Genomic DNA, 17,501 nt, shown 5'->3' with positions numbered 1-17,501 from the left:
CGTCTTCTTCAGAAATATTTCAAGAGGCATTTGTTTCCAAGATAATCTTCTCTTTTAATTATAAATTTCACTATTGCATGCATAAGCATTTTTTAACGGCATACACAAATTGCAACTAACATGATTTGCATGGAGTAACAAGTTTACAAAGCTTAAAAAAAAAAGGAATGAAGAGAAGATTCTGAAAATCTATTTTCGTTTTTTATACGATTGAAGATTTCAGTAAAGGGGAAACACATTTCACCCTAATAACGTAAAAAACCGTACAATTCCAGCTATCGGTATTTTTGCAAATGCAATAACATCGAGTTTACTACCCGTTTATAATTGCTGCAGTAACAGAAAAGCCCAATAAACTGGAAAGTGCAAATTGTTTTTTATTGTTTTATAGTAATGACCTCCAGAAATGTGCTTTAGAAAAATATCACAAAGGCATTTAAAATTGATTCTTATAACGGAACATGTGATAACGATGAATTTGCATTTTAATGATTTGAATTGGTAACTAATACAATTTACAAACCACGTTCACAACCTTTTATATGGCCTTAAGGTCACGCTCGTCACCTTAAAAATGACATTTTAGAGAGATAGTTATACAGTGAAAATTTCAACTTCCGAGATCTTTAAATGAATTACCAAAAAACAATGTTTTGGGTTCACATTACGATATTTTAACGATACGATGGTGTCTCTGGAATGGATTAATATTGTAAAGCGGGGTACACTGTATTGTATAGCTATGCACATAGTTATGTGGTGTTTATGAATGCTAAACATTAATTTTTTGAAATTAATGTTCATATTTTCGATTTTGTTGATACCTGATACTTGGGGAAAAGAACTCGTAAAGCGAGAATTGCCTGTATTTTTTTGAGAATAAATAAAAAAGTCACAGAACCAATTAAATTATTTTCCATAGGTTATTCAGTTCGATTAACGTGCTTTCGATTAGTGCAGCACTTTAGCGAGATGCATTAAACTCACTAATCGAGGGATTACTGTATTTCAGCAATTTATGCTCTTCAGCTACTCCATCCATGTAGCTGAAACTCCTAATAGTTATTTTGAAAATAATGTTTTGATTTGATTTCTCCATTGAAAATTCCAGAAATCTCTGTTATTATTCAAACAGGGTAAAATGCAGTCATCAGATTATGTGCCTAATTATATGTGTTGAGTGGCATCTGTCATGTGCAGCTATTGACAGTAAGCTGGTTTTATTGATGCATCCTTTTTTCCCATCAGTAATGTTTCTGATTTTATGACATTGAAGTGTCATCTGGAAGCAAGACTGAAGTGTGCTTTACTTTTCATGCAATGGAGCTCATGTTATCAACAGGCTAGCACCCAATCATAAAAGGATTTTTAGTTTCAAAGATTTATTAAAAATGTATGTTTTTAATATAAATGAATTTTTCATAGTTGTATTTAAAAAAATATTGAAAATAAAGGTAGCACAAAAAGTGAACAGTTTTTAATTATTTTTTGCTGATTCTTTTTTTAAGAAATCGGCAATCAGTCTCAGTGCCTAGAGGAATAACAGTTCTTCAAAGAGTCTGGATCAGAGTTAAAAGCACTTTTGCTCATCCCTTTTCAAGCACCCACAAAATGGGCTGTAATTCAGAGTTCATATGTATTTATATAGTTTTGAAATTAGTTTAGAAGAGAAGGGAAAAAAATTAGAGAATGAGGGGATATATAAACACAATCTTGGTGTTACTGATCATGGGTCAATCACCAAAATTGCAAGAAAATACGACAATATCGAGTCTGTCTCTGTTTTGAACATAAAATACATGCCAAAAGAGGTTGGGGTTAAGACTATATGTGCTAAGTAATTTGGAGTAAATTAAGGTATGAAGGAAGTTTTGATGTTAAGAGAATTAAAGCTGAAGGTAAAAAAAAGGGGGGGGACATTGTAGCAGGCACATAGTTTATAATTGACCCTACATTTTTTATTCATCTCCTCTAAACTTATTTCAAAACTAATAATCATCATGGTCATTGGGAATTTCTTTGGTTATCAGTAGCCCTAGTCTATGAATATATATATATATATATATATATATATATATATATATATATATATATATATATATATATTTATTATTATTTTTTTTCTCTCCCCTCTGTTCTCTTTTCTATTTCTCTTCTACTTTTGTTAATTTTATACTTTCTTTTACATTTATATATCTGTTTTTTGTAATGCAGATTGGTCCAGAACCAGAGTGTGTTTTCCAGAAGCAACAATTGATGATGTTACCAACAGATTGTCCGATTTTAAGGGAGGTAATCCCAACTTGTTCAAGCTTATACAGTAACCTTTCATGAGGGACTGAATCAAATGCTTTACTAAAATCCAAATAAACTATATTGAAATTGTTCCCTAAATCCAGCTCATGAGTAACTGTGTCAAAATAGCCTACTAAGTTAAAGCATGATTTACCCTTAACAAAGCCATGTGCGTGTCCTTCATAATGCCATATCTAGCTAAATGTCCCTGGATTGCACTCTCAATCATCGTTAATAATTACAGACTAATCGGTCTGTAGTTACCAACTTCACTCTTAGAACCACTTTTATGTATTGGCAATATATTGCGACATAGTTTATTTGGATTTTAGTAATGCATTTGATTTGAATCCCTCGTGAGAGGTTACTGTATAAGCTTGAACAAGTTGGGATTACTGGTAAGATTCTAAGATGGATTGCTGGGTGGCTGCAGGGCAGAAGGCAGAGAGTTGTGATTAATGGATATTCTTCAGATTGGTATATCAGGAGTGGGGTCCCTCAAGAATTGTTTCTTGGACCACTGTTGTTTTTCATTTTTATAAATGACATCGACAAAAGGACAGAAGATGAGATGTCAAAATTTGCAGATGACAAAGTTTGGCAGAATCGTTAATGATCCTGAAGGATCATTAATGTTTCTGTTCATTTCTGTTAATGATCCTTCAGAATCATTAACGTTCAAGTCGTCCTCCTTCAGGATGACTTGAACAGACTTCAGATTTTGTCAGAGAAGTGGCAGCTATGTTTTGAAGCTGCTAAATGCCAATATCTTACTCTTGGGGTTGAATTAAAAATGGTGGAGGAAAGAGAGCTGGGAGTTACAATTCAGACAGATATGAAGTTTTCTGAACAGTGTAAACAGGCAGCCAGGAAAGCCCATGATGTCCTATTGATGATTTATTGAACATTATCTTGGAGAGATGGTCATTAATCCCACTGTATAAAGCAATTGTAAGACCACATTTTGAATGCTGTGTTCAGATATGGAAACCATCTTAAAAAAAGACATTGATCTTCTTGAAAGGGTCCAAAGATGGTGAGATCAGCAGAAGGATGACTGTATGAGGAGACTCCAATTATGTGGGCTACAGAGCTTGGCAACTAGGCACCTCAGAGTTGACCTGATTGAGGTTTATAAGGCTGTGAGATGGATTAGTAAAATGAATGAAGGTGGAATTCCCACTGTTATAAAGAATTCCAGAACTAGGGGTCATAAATTAAAATTACAGGGGGTTTAGATTAGATTGTAGGAAGTTTTCTTTTAGCCAGTGAGTAGTTGATTGCCAGAACAAGTTGCCCTCACAGGTAGTTGAGGCTGACAGTTTGAATAAATTCAAAGGTCAACTGGATAATTACCAGTGTGTGGAGGGAAGCATAAAATATGTATTTTCTTATCTATTTTGGTCGCCTCCGTAGCCAGGTGGGAAGGAAGCAGCAGTGCGTAGCATACGCTTCTTGATTAGACCAGGGTTTGAGCCCGTCACCACCAAATACGGAGGATGTCAGAAAGGTCAGGGAATGACCACCGCATATCCCGGAGCAATATGGCCTTGGTTGCTAATGCTCCAAATAACAAACAAATCTTATCTATTTAGTGGGTTTTTTTTTTTTTTTTGCCAGTGCAGCAAAAGCCTGTGGCTTCCTTGCACTATATGACAAATACTATTACTATCCCTTCAATCTCTAATTTTTCTTTCTTTCTTCTCTTCTAAACTAATTTCAAAACTAATACTCATCACATTTATATCACACCGATAGGTGATCATCTGTTTACTTATTTATGTACAGTTCATTTCACTAACAAAATTTAAAGGTCGTATCGTGCAATTCTTAAAAAGCATTGCAGTATGACTTTTAAATTTAGATGAGAGCGTTTTACTATTTTTTCCCCCTCTTTGGAATTCAACTGTCGTTTTCTTAATTTTACATTTTCCTTTATACACGTGCACTTTGTGTGTGCATAAAATACAATTCTGTTAAAATTATAGTAGTAATTTTGGGGAATTTATACTATGCACTGACTGCCAAGCATCTAAAGCTACAAGGGTATGTATATAAAATAAAGGTAAAGGGTTAAGTGACATTAGTATATAAATTTCTACACATTTTAATAATAATAATGCATAAACCATTGCACATTCTACTTATCAGGAAGACACAGAATGGTAGTGGTTCACAAAATCACAAAGTATTTCGATGACCAAACAGTTCAGTGCATTGGTTCATGCTGAATAAATTTTTTATTTTCTAACATATCAATCCTGGCAACCTAATCATTTTACTTATATGTTCCGAATATTTTATATTTTTGATGCAGCAGAATTGCTGCTCAATTGAGGAAGCTACTGCTATCAATTCAGTTGCATTAAATATGAAATATATGATGCTTTCAAGTAAGATAGTTGGGTTGCCTTAGGTTTAATATTTAGTAAATAAATTTGTTCAGCATACTTTATGCTTCCCAATTATTAGTGTTTTTATTATTATATATTAAAATATTTAGAAGTTATATATTCTAATGTCACTTGATATTTATTCAGCATGATTTGTTTTAGTATTTGAATAATAAATACTATTCTGCATTATATTTTTCTGTCTTTCTGTTGTCCAGTGATGGAAACAGTATTGGGCTCACCTTGGGAAATTACACCATTTTCCATGATTCCACCTAAAGTTGGTAATATCATTTTTAATTGAATAACGTCACCAGTAGTGGTGACCCTGTTATTAAACTTGAAGGCATTGCTATGGCCAGTTTCAGCACTTGCTGGTTTTTTATCAGATAGCAAGTGACCTCACTTAGCAACTTTGTATTGAACAATGAATAATATATTGAATTTACACAAACAGCAACTGTGTGATGCTTTGTAGTCGTGTTCTATAGAAATAATCACAATGTCCTTTCTGTTGCATATTGTAATGATATAAATATCTTTAAAATGCCAAGTATAGCAAGTAATGCTGCTTATTTAGATTTGTTTTAACTGTATTGAAATATAATATTTTCCAGGATTGTTGCTGCCTTAGATAGCGTAAAATATGCTTTAGATAAAGGAGCAAAGTCAGTAGTTTTAATGAGTCATTTGGGACGTCCAGATGGCCAAAAAAATGCAAAATATTCATTGAAGCCAGTGGCAGAAGAACTGAAGAATCTTCTAGGAAAGTAAGAATAAGAAATATTCTTTTGTTCTAGTTAATGAGATGTTGATATTTTAATTTCTTCAAATTTAAAATTTTAATTTTAATGTGCAATGAATTATTTTTTTGATATGGGAAACTTCTTGAATTAGTGGGAACTGTAACGTATTGAAATTGAGCATTCTTGTTATGCACCAGTGTTTATAGCCATGAAAGAGTTATTTAATGAATTTCTTTGGTAAGATGAAGCCAAGTGATCTAATTAATTTCGAAAGTGGAATGAGCATTGGAGGATTCAGTGGCTTGCAGCAACAGCCGTGTTGGTGATGTGTTTATACACTATGGATCACACACAGCCCATGAAAAATAATATATAATATTTTTATATTTTTTATATTTTTATAGAATAGATATATAACCAGAAATAAGTTTTCAATGCCCAAGGGCTCCCAGAAGTTTTCAGGCTTCTTTGGGTGTATAAATGGTTACTTGTTCAAAGCAGGTCTTCCCTGCAAATGTTCATTCTATGCTGCAGTAGCAGATGACCCTGATGTATTGCTGTTTTAACATTGAGAAATATGGGTAATGTGTCAAGTCACTGCAGGATGGAAAGAGGTCACTTTATTGAACAAATGTTGGCTCCAGTTGAATTGACACATTACGCAGTCCTAGGCTGTGGAGGAAAATATAGAGCCACGAGGTTTTCGTACTTTGTGAAGATATTCCATGTGTATATATTGGGGAAATAGCATGGTTTGAATAATGAATTGAATAATGGTTCTGTTATTTAGAGATCAGCTAAATGTTGTTTCTGACCAATTTCATCCCACTGTTGTGATTCCCAATCCCACTCAACCTTGTAGCTGCTTCCAGCAGGATGTAAGATGTAGCTGTTGAATAATAATATGCAAATATGCAATAAAATAATATACACACCAAAATACTGTTATAATGCAATATTTTTACATTTACTTCCTTTATTATTATTATTGGTGCCTCCGCAGCCAGGTGGGAAGGAGCAGCAGTGTGTAGCACATGCTTCTTGATTAGACCGGGGTTTGAGCCCATCACCACCAAATACGGAGGATGCGGAAAGGTCAGGGAATGACCACCGCATATCCCGGAGCAATATGGCCTTAGTTGCTAATGCTCCTAAAAACTAAATAACAAACAAACAAACAAAGCTTCCTTTATTATAATGTAGTTATTATACATTTATTTATTAATTGAATTATAATTTCTTTGTATTCAGAATTTAAAAGTAAACTGTTAAATGAAAGGTTTTAGATTAAGTATCATTTACATGGAATAATTTTCGTTACAGTAAACAATGATATATTTTTCAACATTGTCCCATTATAAATCTATAGCATTTATCAACCAAAAATCATTTTAAAAGCAGAGTACGATCTTTCCACTCAGTGGAAGTGACTGGACTAAAAACTTAAATTTGAGCCTTCGAAGCATATACTTGAAATGGAATTTCCTGCTCATTTTCAATCAATTTCAATTTATGCCCCCCTTAGGTTCAGATTACGAACGTAAGGGGGCATAAATTGAAATTGAGGAAGGACAGATGTAGAATAGATGTGCAGAAATTTAGCCAGTGGGTGGTTAATTGCTGGAACAAACTTCCATCTGTCATTGTGGAAGTTGATAGGTTAAATAAATAATAAATTTGAGGAACTGGACAAACATTTAGAGGGGATTGTTTTGTAATTTTTTTTTTTTTTTTTGCTGATGCTGCATAAGCTCATACACATGCTTTCTTGCATCACATGCCGCTACTACTACTACTATTTCCATTAACAAAATCCTCTGTTTACCCTTAAAGTATGAAATCTGGAGTTCTTTAAAACATTTTCTAATTTATTTATTATTTTCTCTGTCTGTAGGAATAGTTGAAATTTCTAACTGAACTTTCTCTTCCTCTTAAATTACACTGCCCAAAGAAAGTTCGAGTGCTTCAAGTTTGGTTATAGAATTAGGTAACCAAGCAAAACGAGTTTCAGTGAACAGCAAATGTTTTCTTACCAAAGAAGCGGAAAAAATTGCTTCAGCAGTGCTAATAGCTGCATGTACATTCTCCACCTTGTCAAAATAGGCTCTGGTGGAAGAGGAAGGCCAGGTTGCTTGCAAATAGTTATATGTATATGGCTTTTAGGAAGATCATTTTTACATAAGAAATAATATTAATGTTGCCAAAGTTGTTCTGAATTATTTCTGCAAGCCTGTATAAGCCACGAGCTAAGAAAATAATGTGGATTAAGATTTGGATAGAAAACTTGTGATGCAGAAGTTGTTTTTATCATATAGGGATCACTAACAAAAATGCATACTTTTTCACCATGGACCAGTTATTGTCTGACCATAATAACTGCAAAGAATCACTTGCATGCCTTGCAGTTGTGGAGTAATTCATATTTTCAAGAACTTTACAAGCAAGCAGACATTGATGAGAAGGTTCTTTTAATTTCCCACATACCAAATGTGCAATATAATGGCCACAAGCATCTGTCATTTCATTGGTGGACATCCAGGTGAAATTTTCTCCAGTATCGTGATGAATTTCGTGAATAATATAATCACTAATATCAATAAAATAATTCTTCTTCAAAGTAGATTCATCTGGAATGTTTTGATTTATATGTTTTTTCAAAAATTGGAACATGTGATTTGCCTAACTTGTTGAAAGAGATATTGCTGCTTACTAAGGTGAGATCTCCTTTGAAAAGCCACTTTTTTTCTTAAGATACAGTGAAACTTCTCCTAACGGACACCTCTCTTTAACAGACATCTCTCTACAACGGACATCTCTCTTTAACAGACATCTCTCTACAACGGACATTTTCAAATTCCCCAACTCTCCTCTATTGGTTTTAACGTGTTTTCAGCTTCTGTCTAGCGGACATTCTCTGTAATGGACATGAACAGAAAATCTGCACTGTTTCGTTTAGATTAGCACTTAATTTGATCTCCCAATAACGGACAGTGGGCGAGCTCACGGCCCTTTTTCTAGGAACGTTTCTTCCACGTATTGCCTCAATCGTGTGTTTATTTTCTATTTCCGATTCTCTGAATTTTATCAAGGTTTACGTCACGGTTCTAAACCCTTTTTCAAGAATTTTAAGGCACGTGTAAAATTTCTGATGAATTCGGTGTGTGCAGGGGGGGGGAATAGGTCGGCCTTTCGTCGTTTCAGTTTTGTTCAGTGTCGTGTAGTGCACAATGTCTTCTCGTAAACATTTAACTTTAAAAGATAAAGTCGAACTCATTAATGCGTATGATCGGCAAAAAAATAGTGTTTGCAATCTCGCTGCAAAATTCAAAATCAGGAAGATGCAGGTAAGCGACATCCTAAAGAAAAAAAATGAACTGCTCAAACAATTTTGGCAACACGTAAATGATCAGGTTCAAAAATCATTCCCAAAAACTGTTGGACTTCAAATTGACAATGTTACGTAAGAGTGGTTTTGTCGCGCACGTGCTAAAAAAAAAAATTCCCATTAATGGGCCTATTATTAGGGAAAAGGCTTTGAAGGCTGCGAAATCTATGGGAGTAAATGAGTTCAAAGCTTCTGTGGGATGGCTAGACAAGTTCAAAACTTGGCATAACATTTCTTGGAAAACCGTAAGTGGTGAAGGTGGATCTGTTGATACTGGGGTTGTAACAGAGTGGACGTCAAATTGGAAGATTTATGTCGTGGTTTTGAAGCTAAGGATATTTACAACTGTGACGAAACAGGGTTGTTTTCTAAAGCTCTTCCTGAAAAAACAATGAATCTAAAAAACGAAAAGTGCCAGGGTGGAAAAATTTCTAAGGAACACTTGACTGTACTATTGTGTACAAATATGCTGGGAGACTTTGAACAACCTCTTGTTATAGGAAAACCACAAAATCCTCGTTGTTTCAAGGGCATAAAGTTGAATCTTTTGAATGTTGACTGGAAGTCTAATAAAAAAAGCGTGGATGACATGAGATATCATGAGCGAATGGATAAGTCACTTTAACCAAAACATGATTCGTCAAAACAGAAAAATTATTCTTTTCATGGATAATGCTGCATCTCACCCGCACATTGAATTGTCCAGCATTCAAATCGTTTTTCTGCCACCAAACACATCTGCAGAGTGTCAGCCCTTGGATCAAGGGATAATAAAAAATTTTAAACTTCACTACAGAAAACGTGTTTTAAGACATCTCATTGCAAACATGAACGATGTAACATGTGCAAGTGACCTTGCAAAGAAACTCAGCATCCTAGATACGATTCAGTGGATTTCCTCTTCAGTAAACACAATTAGAAAATAAACTGTCTTGAACTGTTTTGTAAAGTCTGGCTTCTCAAACGCAAAAATTGAAGTTGTGAACAGCAATGTGGAGCACCAAGAAGAACAAGAACTTCAAAATCTATTGATGTTAAAGTTCTTGTTCTTCAATAGATACGATACTTCCGCTACAAGTGACCCTGGCTACAAAGATATAGACTCGAACCTCACTACAGAAGATGGTGCTCTAGATATCAACGACATTATCATTGATATTTTTCAAGAAGTTCCTCATGAGGATGAAGAAATGGAAGGAGATCATTCTGTCGAAGAACATATTAACGACGAACCACCGATGAAAATAGAAGAAGCGCTCATACAAATCAATTGTTTAAAAATGTTTTTCGCCGCTGAAGAAGATACTGAAGGACTTTCGATGGTTTCTTCACTCCAAACAAATGTTGAAAACAAAATTATCAGCCGGAAGAAAATAAGTGATTACTGTATGTACTTTTCTTAAGATAAAGTCATAATATGCATAGCACAATTGTATGTATATTATTTACAAAAATATTGTGGAAAATCTGTATATAATTTAATTTAATTTTACATTAAACGTTTAACGATTTTTCTTTATCTCTTGTGTATGTAATTGTATATTATTTACAAAAATATTGTTCAAAATCTGTATATATTTTAATTTAATTTTACATTAAACGTTTAACGATTTTTCTTTCTTTCTTTTTTTTTTCTCCTTCAGACTTCTTGTTAGCGGAGACTTCTCTCTAACGGACAAATTTTCGTTCTCCATGGCTGTTCTGTTAAAGGGAAGTTTCACTGTACCTGGCTTGGTTAAAAGTGACTGTTCTGGCAGTTTTTCCTTACTTTTACCTTTTTTTGTCCACAGTGTGGAATTATTTTTTCATGTGTTAAGTCTGAAATTTTTTTTTGCATGTAATATTCTTTTCACAAACAACACGAAAGACATTGCCACCATCCGTAGTGAGCTGGTTTTGTGGTTGGCGGTCAATGATTTCAGAATTTTAGGTAGCAGATTTGATTTTTGTCACTTTGAATGAAAACTTGAACCTGTTCTCTAAATCTTACATCAGAACTGAATTATTATGTTACAAATTGAAAGAATACATTTTGATCCAATGTCATTGATGCTACAGGAATTAAAATGAAATGCTGTTTACGTTTTCCCACGCCAATTGAAATCTTTCTCCAATGCGATTCCAGTCACTGAAAACATTACGATATTATAACAACATTAGCGTAATGTTTTCAGTGATTGGAATCACATTTCTAAGTTTAATACCTGAAAATTGATCAAAATGAAATATGCACTGTTGCTGATAATATTCATGTTATATGCACATAATGCATATAGCATGAATATTATCATCGACTCGTACAAATTCATCGATGTTATCTGTATTAAAACCTGCAACATTGTTACACCAGGAACTATCCTCTATGATAGTTCCTGGTTTCATGTCCAGGGCCCATTCCTGGACACTACTTAATTAACACCTTATAGCATTCATCAGTATTGGTGATAGTCTGAGAAGTTGTCCTTTTGTGCAAACAGATGCCACATTTGTTGCATTTTCAGTGTCATCTTTTAATAGATAAGGACCAGTAATGCAGAAGAAATATGATATTGTATACCATACTTTGTAACATTGACACTGTGATGTTGGCTGTGGGAGGAGGTTCATCTGAGTAATACTGAAAATTTTGCTTATTAATAAATCCAGAAAGCTGAAAATCATAAACAGGCTGTGAATAAAGTCTTTATTGTCATTTAGATGTCAGAAGTTGATGACAAAAGATTTGAGTGGCTAACCTAATTGCAGTCTTTCGCTGTATGCACTGCCTAGGTTTTGTATGGGTGGAAATTTAAGTCTTCATGTAAAATGCATTCTACACACTTGTCTGAAATGTTTAACAGCTCAGGTGGGCATTTAATATGCATTTTATAGATTTCAGAAATACAGAAACATTTCAGAATGCCATAGATTTTGTTTGAAAGTGGTCTTCATAATGGAAATGTTTACTGGCAGTACACCTTTTTAAAATTTAGAAGTTGAAGGATATACAAGTTACAGTCGAACTTGGTTATAACAAGCATCAAGGGACGGACAGAATTTCCTCGTTATAACCATTACTCACTCTATCAGTGATAGCGGAGATGGGGAAACCCCTGGGGCTGTTAAACAATGAACACTATCAGTGATGAGTTAAATCTACCACCTATTTTTTTAAATTCTCAATAACTTGATAAAAAGATAAATTCAAAAAACTAAAGAAATATTAGAGAGAGAAAAATAATATAAGTATATACCTATATATTATTTGTATTAATATGCTGGTATAAACTACAATAAACTTAATATTAAATACAATTTATTTGTCTTTAATTTTAAAACCATACACTTAATACTAAACACAATTTATTTCTCTGTAATTCAAATAATACTATTTAATAATACACATGATTTCAATTTGTCTTTACTTACGAATCTTAAAATTGATTTTGTTTTAAAGATTTCACTTTGATATTTCTTAAGTTTCCCCTTAAAACCCTCAACGTGTTAAGTCTCATTACTTGCCTCAGTTCCTTTAAAAAAATTGACTGTGTCCATTGCACCTTGAGCTTGTGAGTTTGTTGGCACTGATTTTGACTCACTTTCAATTGTCATCATGTCATCACAATCATCGTCGTTATTGTTTTTGTTGAGCACAGCATCTATAATGTCATTCTCTGTAGAAGACCACTAGTTAATAAGTTGTCATCGACTCGTACAAATTCATCAATGTTATCTGTATTCTGTATTCTATATGTTGTACAGATAACATCTATGTTATCTATACAACATATAGAATACAGATAACAGATGTTATCTGTACCTACAACATTGTTACGTAGCAACCATTCAGATAATGGTAAGTTGTTTTCTTCATTTCCATTTTCTTCATCTACATTTGAAATTTCATTTGAATTTAATTTCGATTTCTTGAAGCAATTTGACATGGTTGTTGAAGTAATGTTGTTCCACGCATCATTCAATAAATTTATAGCATCCAATATTGATATAGACTCGGTAAGTTTCTGTTCTGTTTGACTGATCAGATGTAGAACTAGAAATCTTTTATAAAATCCTTTCAAACTTTTGATTACACCTATCTCCATTGGTTATAAAATTGATGTTGCATTGGGAGGTAGAAACGCTAGCTTAACATTGGAAAAATTTTGAATCTGGGGATGTGCAGGACAGTTATCAACTAACAATAAAATATTTTTCTTCTTTTTGAATATCTCCTTATTCCAATCACTGCCGAAAAATATCCGAAGTCATCCAAGCTTTCTTGTTTGCAGTAGGAAGTTTTTTAAACATCAATGTTTTAACGATTTTCTGATAACAAACAGTTTTTTATCAGTTCCTATCATTTGCGCATATGACCTTCAAGCGAGCCTTTGATTTTTTTCTACAAGCACATTTTTCTTCTTTGAATTTAAATGTATTGTCAGGTGTAAAATTATAAAAAAAAGTCTTGTTTCATTGGCGTTGTAGTAGTAGTAATAGAGGCATGTGATGCAAGAAAGCAAGTGTATGAATTTATGCAGCATCAACCAAAAAAAAAAAAAAAAAAAAAATTTCACACAACCATTCCCTCTAAAAGTTTGTGGTTCCTCCTTGAATTTATTTAAGCTGTGAACTTCCAGAACTACAGAGGGAAGTTTGTTCCAGCAATTAACCACCCGCTGTCTATTCTACAACTATCTTTCCTCATTTTGAATTTATGCCCCCTCAGGTTCGTAATCTGAGCAAGCGGAAGAATCCCATCAGAATTCAGCGTGCTCAACCCATTCAGAGCCTTGTACACCTCAGTCAGATCACTTCGCAGGTGCCTAGTCTCCAGCCACTGCAATTTGCAGAACTTAAGCCTTTCTTAGTAAGAGAACCCCTTCATTTCCCTCACCAATCTTGTTGCCCTTCTCTGTAAATGCTTAAGCAACTCTACACCCTTCCTAAAATGAGGCTGCCAGACCTCTTTGCAGTAATCAAGGCGTGGCCTTACCATTGCCTTATCATCATCATCATCAGCCATTTTCAATCCACTGCAGAATGAAGGCCTCTCCAGCAATTTTCCAGTTCCTTCTGTTTTATGCAATGGCCATCTGTTTGCTACCCACAAACTCATGAATTTCATCTGTCCATCTCTGTCATTGTCTTCCAGGTTTTCTTCTAGCTCCTCTTGGGTACCATTCGGTTATTTTCTTAGTCCATCTGTCATCTTGTCTTCATGCTATATGTCCTGCCCAGGACCATTTTAGTTCTTTAGTTTTGATAAGAATGTCCTTTACTTGAGTTTGCTGCCTAATCCATGTGTTTCTCTTCTTATCTAACAGTCTGATTCCCAATATAATTTGTTCCATTCTTTGCTGTGTAGTTCTCAGCTTCTCTTCCATTCTTTTGGTGAGTGCCCAAGTTTCACTTCCATAAGTCATGGTGGGGATTATACATTGGTTCATTATTTTATGTTTCAGACAAATTGGGATATTTCTCTTCAGTACGTGACTATATTTCTTGAATGCTATCCATCCAAAATTTATTCTTCTCATGACTTTCAGCCATTTATCATTATTACAGCTAATGACTTGTCCCAGATAAGTATATGACTCCACCTTTTCAATTACTGCTCCTTCAATCATTATGTCCCTTTCCGTAGCATACTTGTTCATCATTACTTTTGTTTTAGCCATATTCATCTTTAGTCCAAAATCCTTACCAACCCTGCATAACTGATTAAGATTTTTCTCTAATTCTTTGGGATCGTGGCTTATGACCACAATGTTATCTGCAAATCGTAAATGGTTTAGGTACTCTCCATTCACATTGACTCCTTTCTGCGACCAGTATAATCTTCTGAAAGCTTCCTCAAGGGCAGCAGTAAACAGCTTCAGAGATAGTGTCTCCTTGTCGAACTCCTTTCCCAATTTTAAATTTGCTACTGTCTTTGTCTAGTCTAATAAAGGAGGTAGCACTCTCATATATTTTCTTCAAAATCATAATATATGGGGTATCTGTGCCTTGTCTTTCCAGTGCCCGAAACATTGCCTTATGCTGAATGGAGTCAAATGCCTTTTCATAATCCACAAATGCCAGGCATAATGGTGTTTTATATTAATTTGCTTTCTCCATTAGCTGTGATATTATGTGAAGGTGATACATCTTTTAACTCATCACTAAACATTGTGTAATTTTATGGAAGCCTTCCATATACAAAAATATTATTAGATAGTATGAATCAGAGCTGTAATACTCAATATGTTCTGCGTTGATAATAATATTAATAAATTAATAAGAGGAGTTTACCTCAATATAGTACGTAGAACACTTCCCTATGATACCCTCCAGAAATAAAAACGAAAAAATCGACAACTTACCGGTACATTAAAGTAAAATATAAATAATTAAATAATCAATTTAAAACAATTAAAATTCAAATTAACGCAATTAAAAGAATCTAATGAAAATCGTTTTGAATATTTTCGTTAGATTCTTTTAATTGCGTTAATTTGAATTTTAATTGTTTTAAATTGATTTTGAATTGTGTTAAATTGATTATTTAATTATTTATATTTTACTTTAATGTACCGGTAAGTTGTTGATTTTTTCGTTTTTATTTCTGGAGGGTATCATAGGGAAGTGTTCTACGTACTATATTGAGGTAAACTCCTCTTATTAATTTACTAACAAAAATATTATAGCAAAAACCACCTTTAGAAACAGTGTTACAGAGTTGCTATTCCTCTTCAGGCTTCCCTGTTCCAAGTTAAAGAAAACCATCCTGATTCTGGTTAGAACTTACAGAAACAACCCTCCCCATAGTACCATTCAAAAATAACAGTAATAATGCAAAAATAACAGCATTATTGTTAAATTTATATATATTTTTACCATACAAAATCCTTAGAAGAAAGAGGCAAAAGACCTTTGAAACATGGTTATTTAATGTATTATTCAGTTTATTAAATTATGAAAAAAAACAATGCAGTGTAGTGTGTATGTCATACATGCACTTTGGTCTTTACTCAGAAGCTTGAGTGTAGAATCAGTTTTTTCAAAGTTCTTAATCCATGCCTTAATGGAATGAGCAGATGATACTAAATTATTGCATTTGATGTTGAAATAAGCATCGAGCAGCCATATTACTGTCATTATTTTATACTAAGCTTTTATGATTAATGCAATTGTGCACTTCCTTGTGGTTACTAAATGCCATGATGCTGACAATACAACACAGGTAGCTGAATTACCCCTAATCTGTGATGCACAGGAAAACTGGTTTTAATAATTGCCTGTTTCTCTGCTGTACCCTGTACATTTACAATGCTTGTTATAGGCCATACTTTTAATAATAGACTTTACTATTATTATTTACACTTACTATTTCAGAATAGTTGTATATTCCTGTCATCAAAGATTTTGCAAGTGATTGTGGCATGGTGCAAGTGAAAGGGGGCTTAGAGGGGAACAGGTATCCTGTGTGTTATCAGACACTCAGCCTAAAACACTGATGGATCCAATATCTCTCTATTACAGAAGATTTAGGAGAAGTCCAGTTGGCCTGCCTCCCTAAAATCCACTCATGCACACCTTCTCAATGGTAAGCCCTGTTACGTCACTTAGGTGGCAACGAACGTGTAGAGTGGTTCTCTTCAAGATGCCTGGTCAGTGTGAAGAGGAAAAGACCAAACCCTCCAGCATATGACAGCATGACAAAACAAATAGCCCTCAGTCCCCAGCAGCTTTCACTCTCCCTCTTATGGCAGCGAGAGGATCAGAGTGGAAGCAAAGGGTGCTAAGAATCTCTGGGTACGATGAGGCTGCCATGCACGGACACTGAACTTGGCCTGTTATAACGTAAGATCACTCATCGGTGAAGACAGGATATTAGAGCTGGAAAAGGAATTAGAAAATGTGAATTGGAATATCATCGGTTTGGCTGAAACAAGAAGAAGAAATGAATCACTTATAAATTTATCAAGTGGAAATCTGCTGTACACCAATGGAAACAGTAAAAGGAGTGAAGGTGGAGTTGGGTTTCTGGTCCATAAAGATTTTAAAAACAACATTTTGGAATTCAAAATACATCACCAAGGGTGTCAAGACTAATACTCAAGATTTCTAAGAGGTACAAGCTAAAGATTATAATGATTTATGCACCAACATCGAGCCATGATGATGAAGAGGTTGAAGAAATGTACACTGAAATTGAGAGTCTTCTAGATGAGCAGAAAACCCACTACACTATTATTATGCGGGACTTCAATGCTAAGGTTGGAAAAAGACAAAACAGTGCAGAAAGGGGAACTATAGGAAATTTTGGAATTGGTGAAAGAAATGAAAGAGGTGAAAGACTTGTGGAATTTGCAGAATCTCAAGGACTGTCAGTAATGAACACTTTTTTCAAGAAAAGGGTGAACAGAAAGTGGACATGGAAGAGTCCAAATGGATTAACTACTAATGATATCGACTTCATCCTCACTAACAGAAGATATATTGTGAATGATGTTACCGTCCTGAATAAGGTAAATGTTGGAAGTGATCACAGAATGGTAAGATGTACACTTGATATAGATGTAGGAAAGGAAAGGAAAAAACTGACTCGAGTAAATAATACAAAGGTCTTTGAGATAACAGAAGAGGAGAAAAAGCAGTATGTACTGGAACTTAAGAACAAGTTTGAGCTTCTGCAGACTGCTCAGGACCAAGATATCGACG

General features: G+C 34.2%; 1 protein-coding gene across 2 annotated transcripts in view; it reads left to right on the top strand.

The window, feature by feature from the left end:
- The window catches only part of Pgk (phosphoglycerate kinase), a 110,043-nt gene that overhangs the window by 35,948 nt on the left and 56,594 nt on the right, over positions 1–17,501 (top strand). For both annotated transcript variants that reach the window (XM_090383477.1, XM_090383478.1), the window contains exon 3: positions 5,306–5,458. In XM_090383477.1, the coding sequence (XP_090239603.1) occupies positions 5,306–5,458 (153 nt within the window). The remainder of the gene's footprint in view (positions 1–5,305; positions 5,459–17,501) is intronic.

Source organism: Mastigoproctus giganteus, chromosome 10, assembly GCF_048544385.1.
Source record: "Mastigoproctus giganteus isolate SK-2022 chromosome 10, ASM4854438v1, whole genome shotgun sequence".
NCBI classification, from domain to species: Eukaryota; Metazoa; Arthropoda; class Arachnida; order Uropygi; family Thelyphonidae; genus Mastigoproctus; species Mastigoproctus giganteus.
This window is presented reverse-complemented; position numbering and strand designations above follow the sequence as displayed.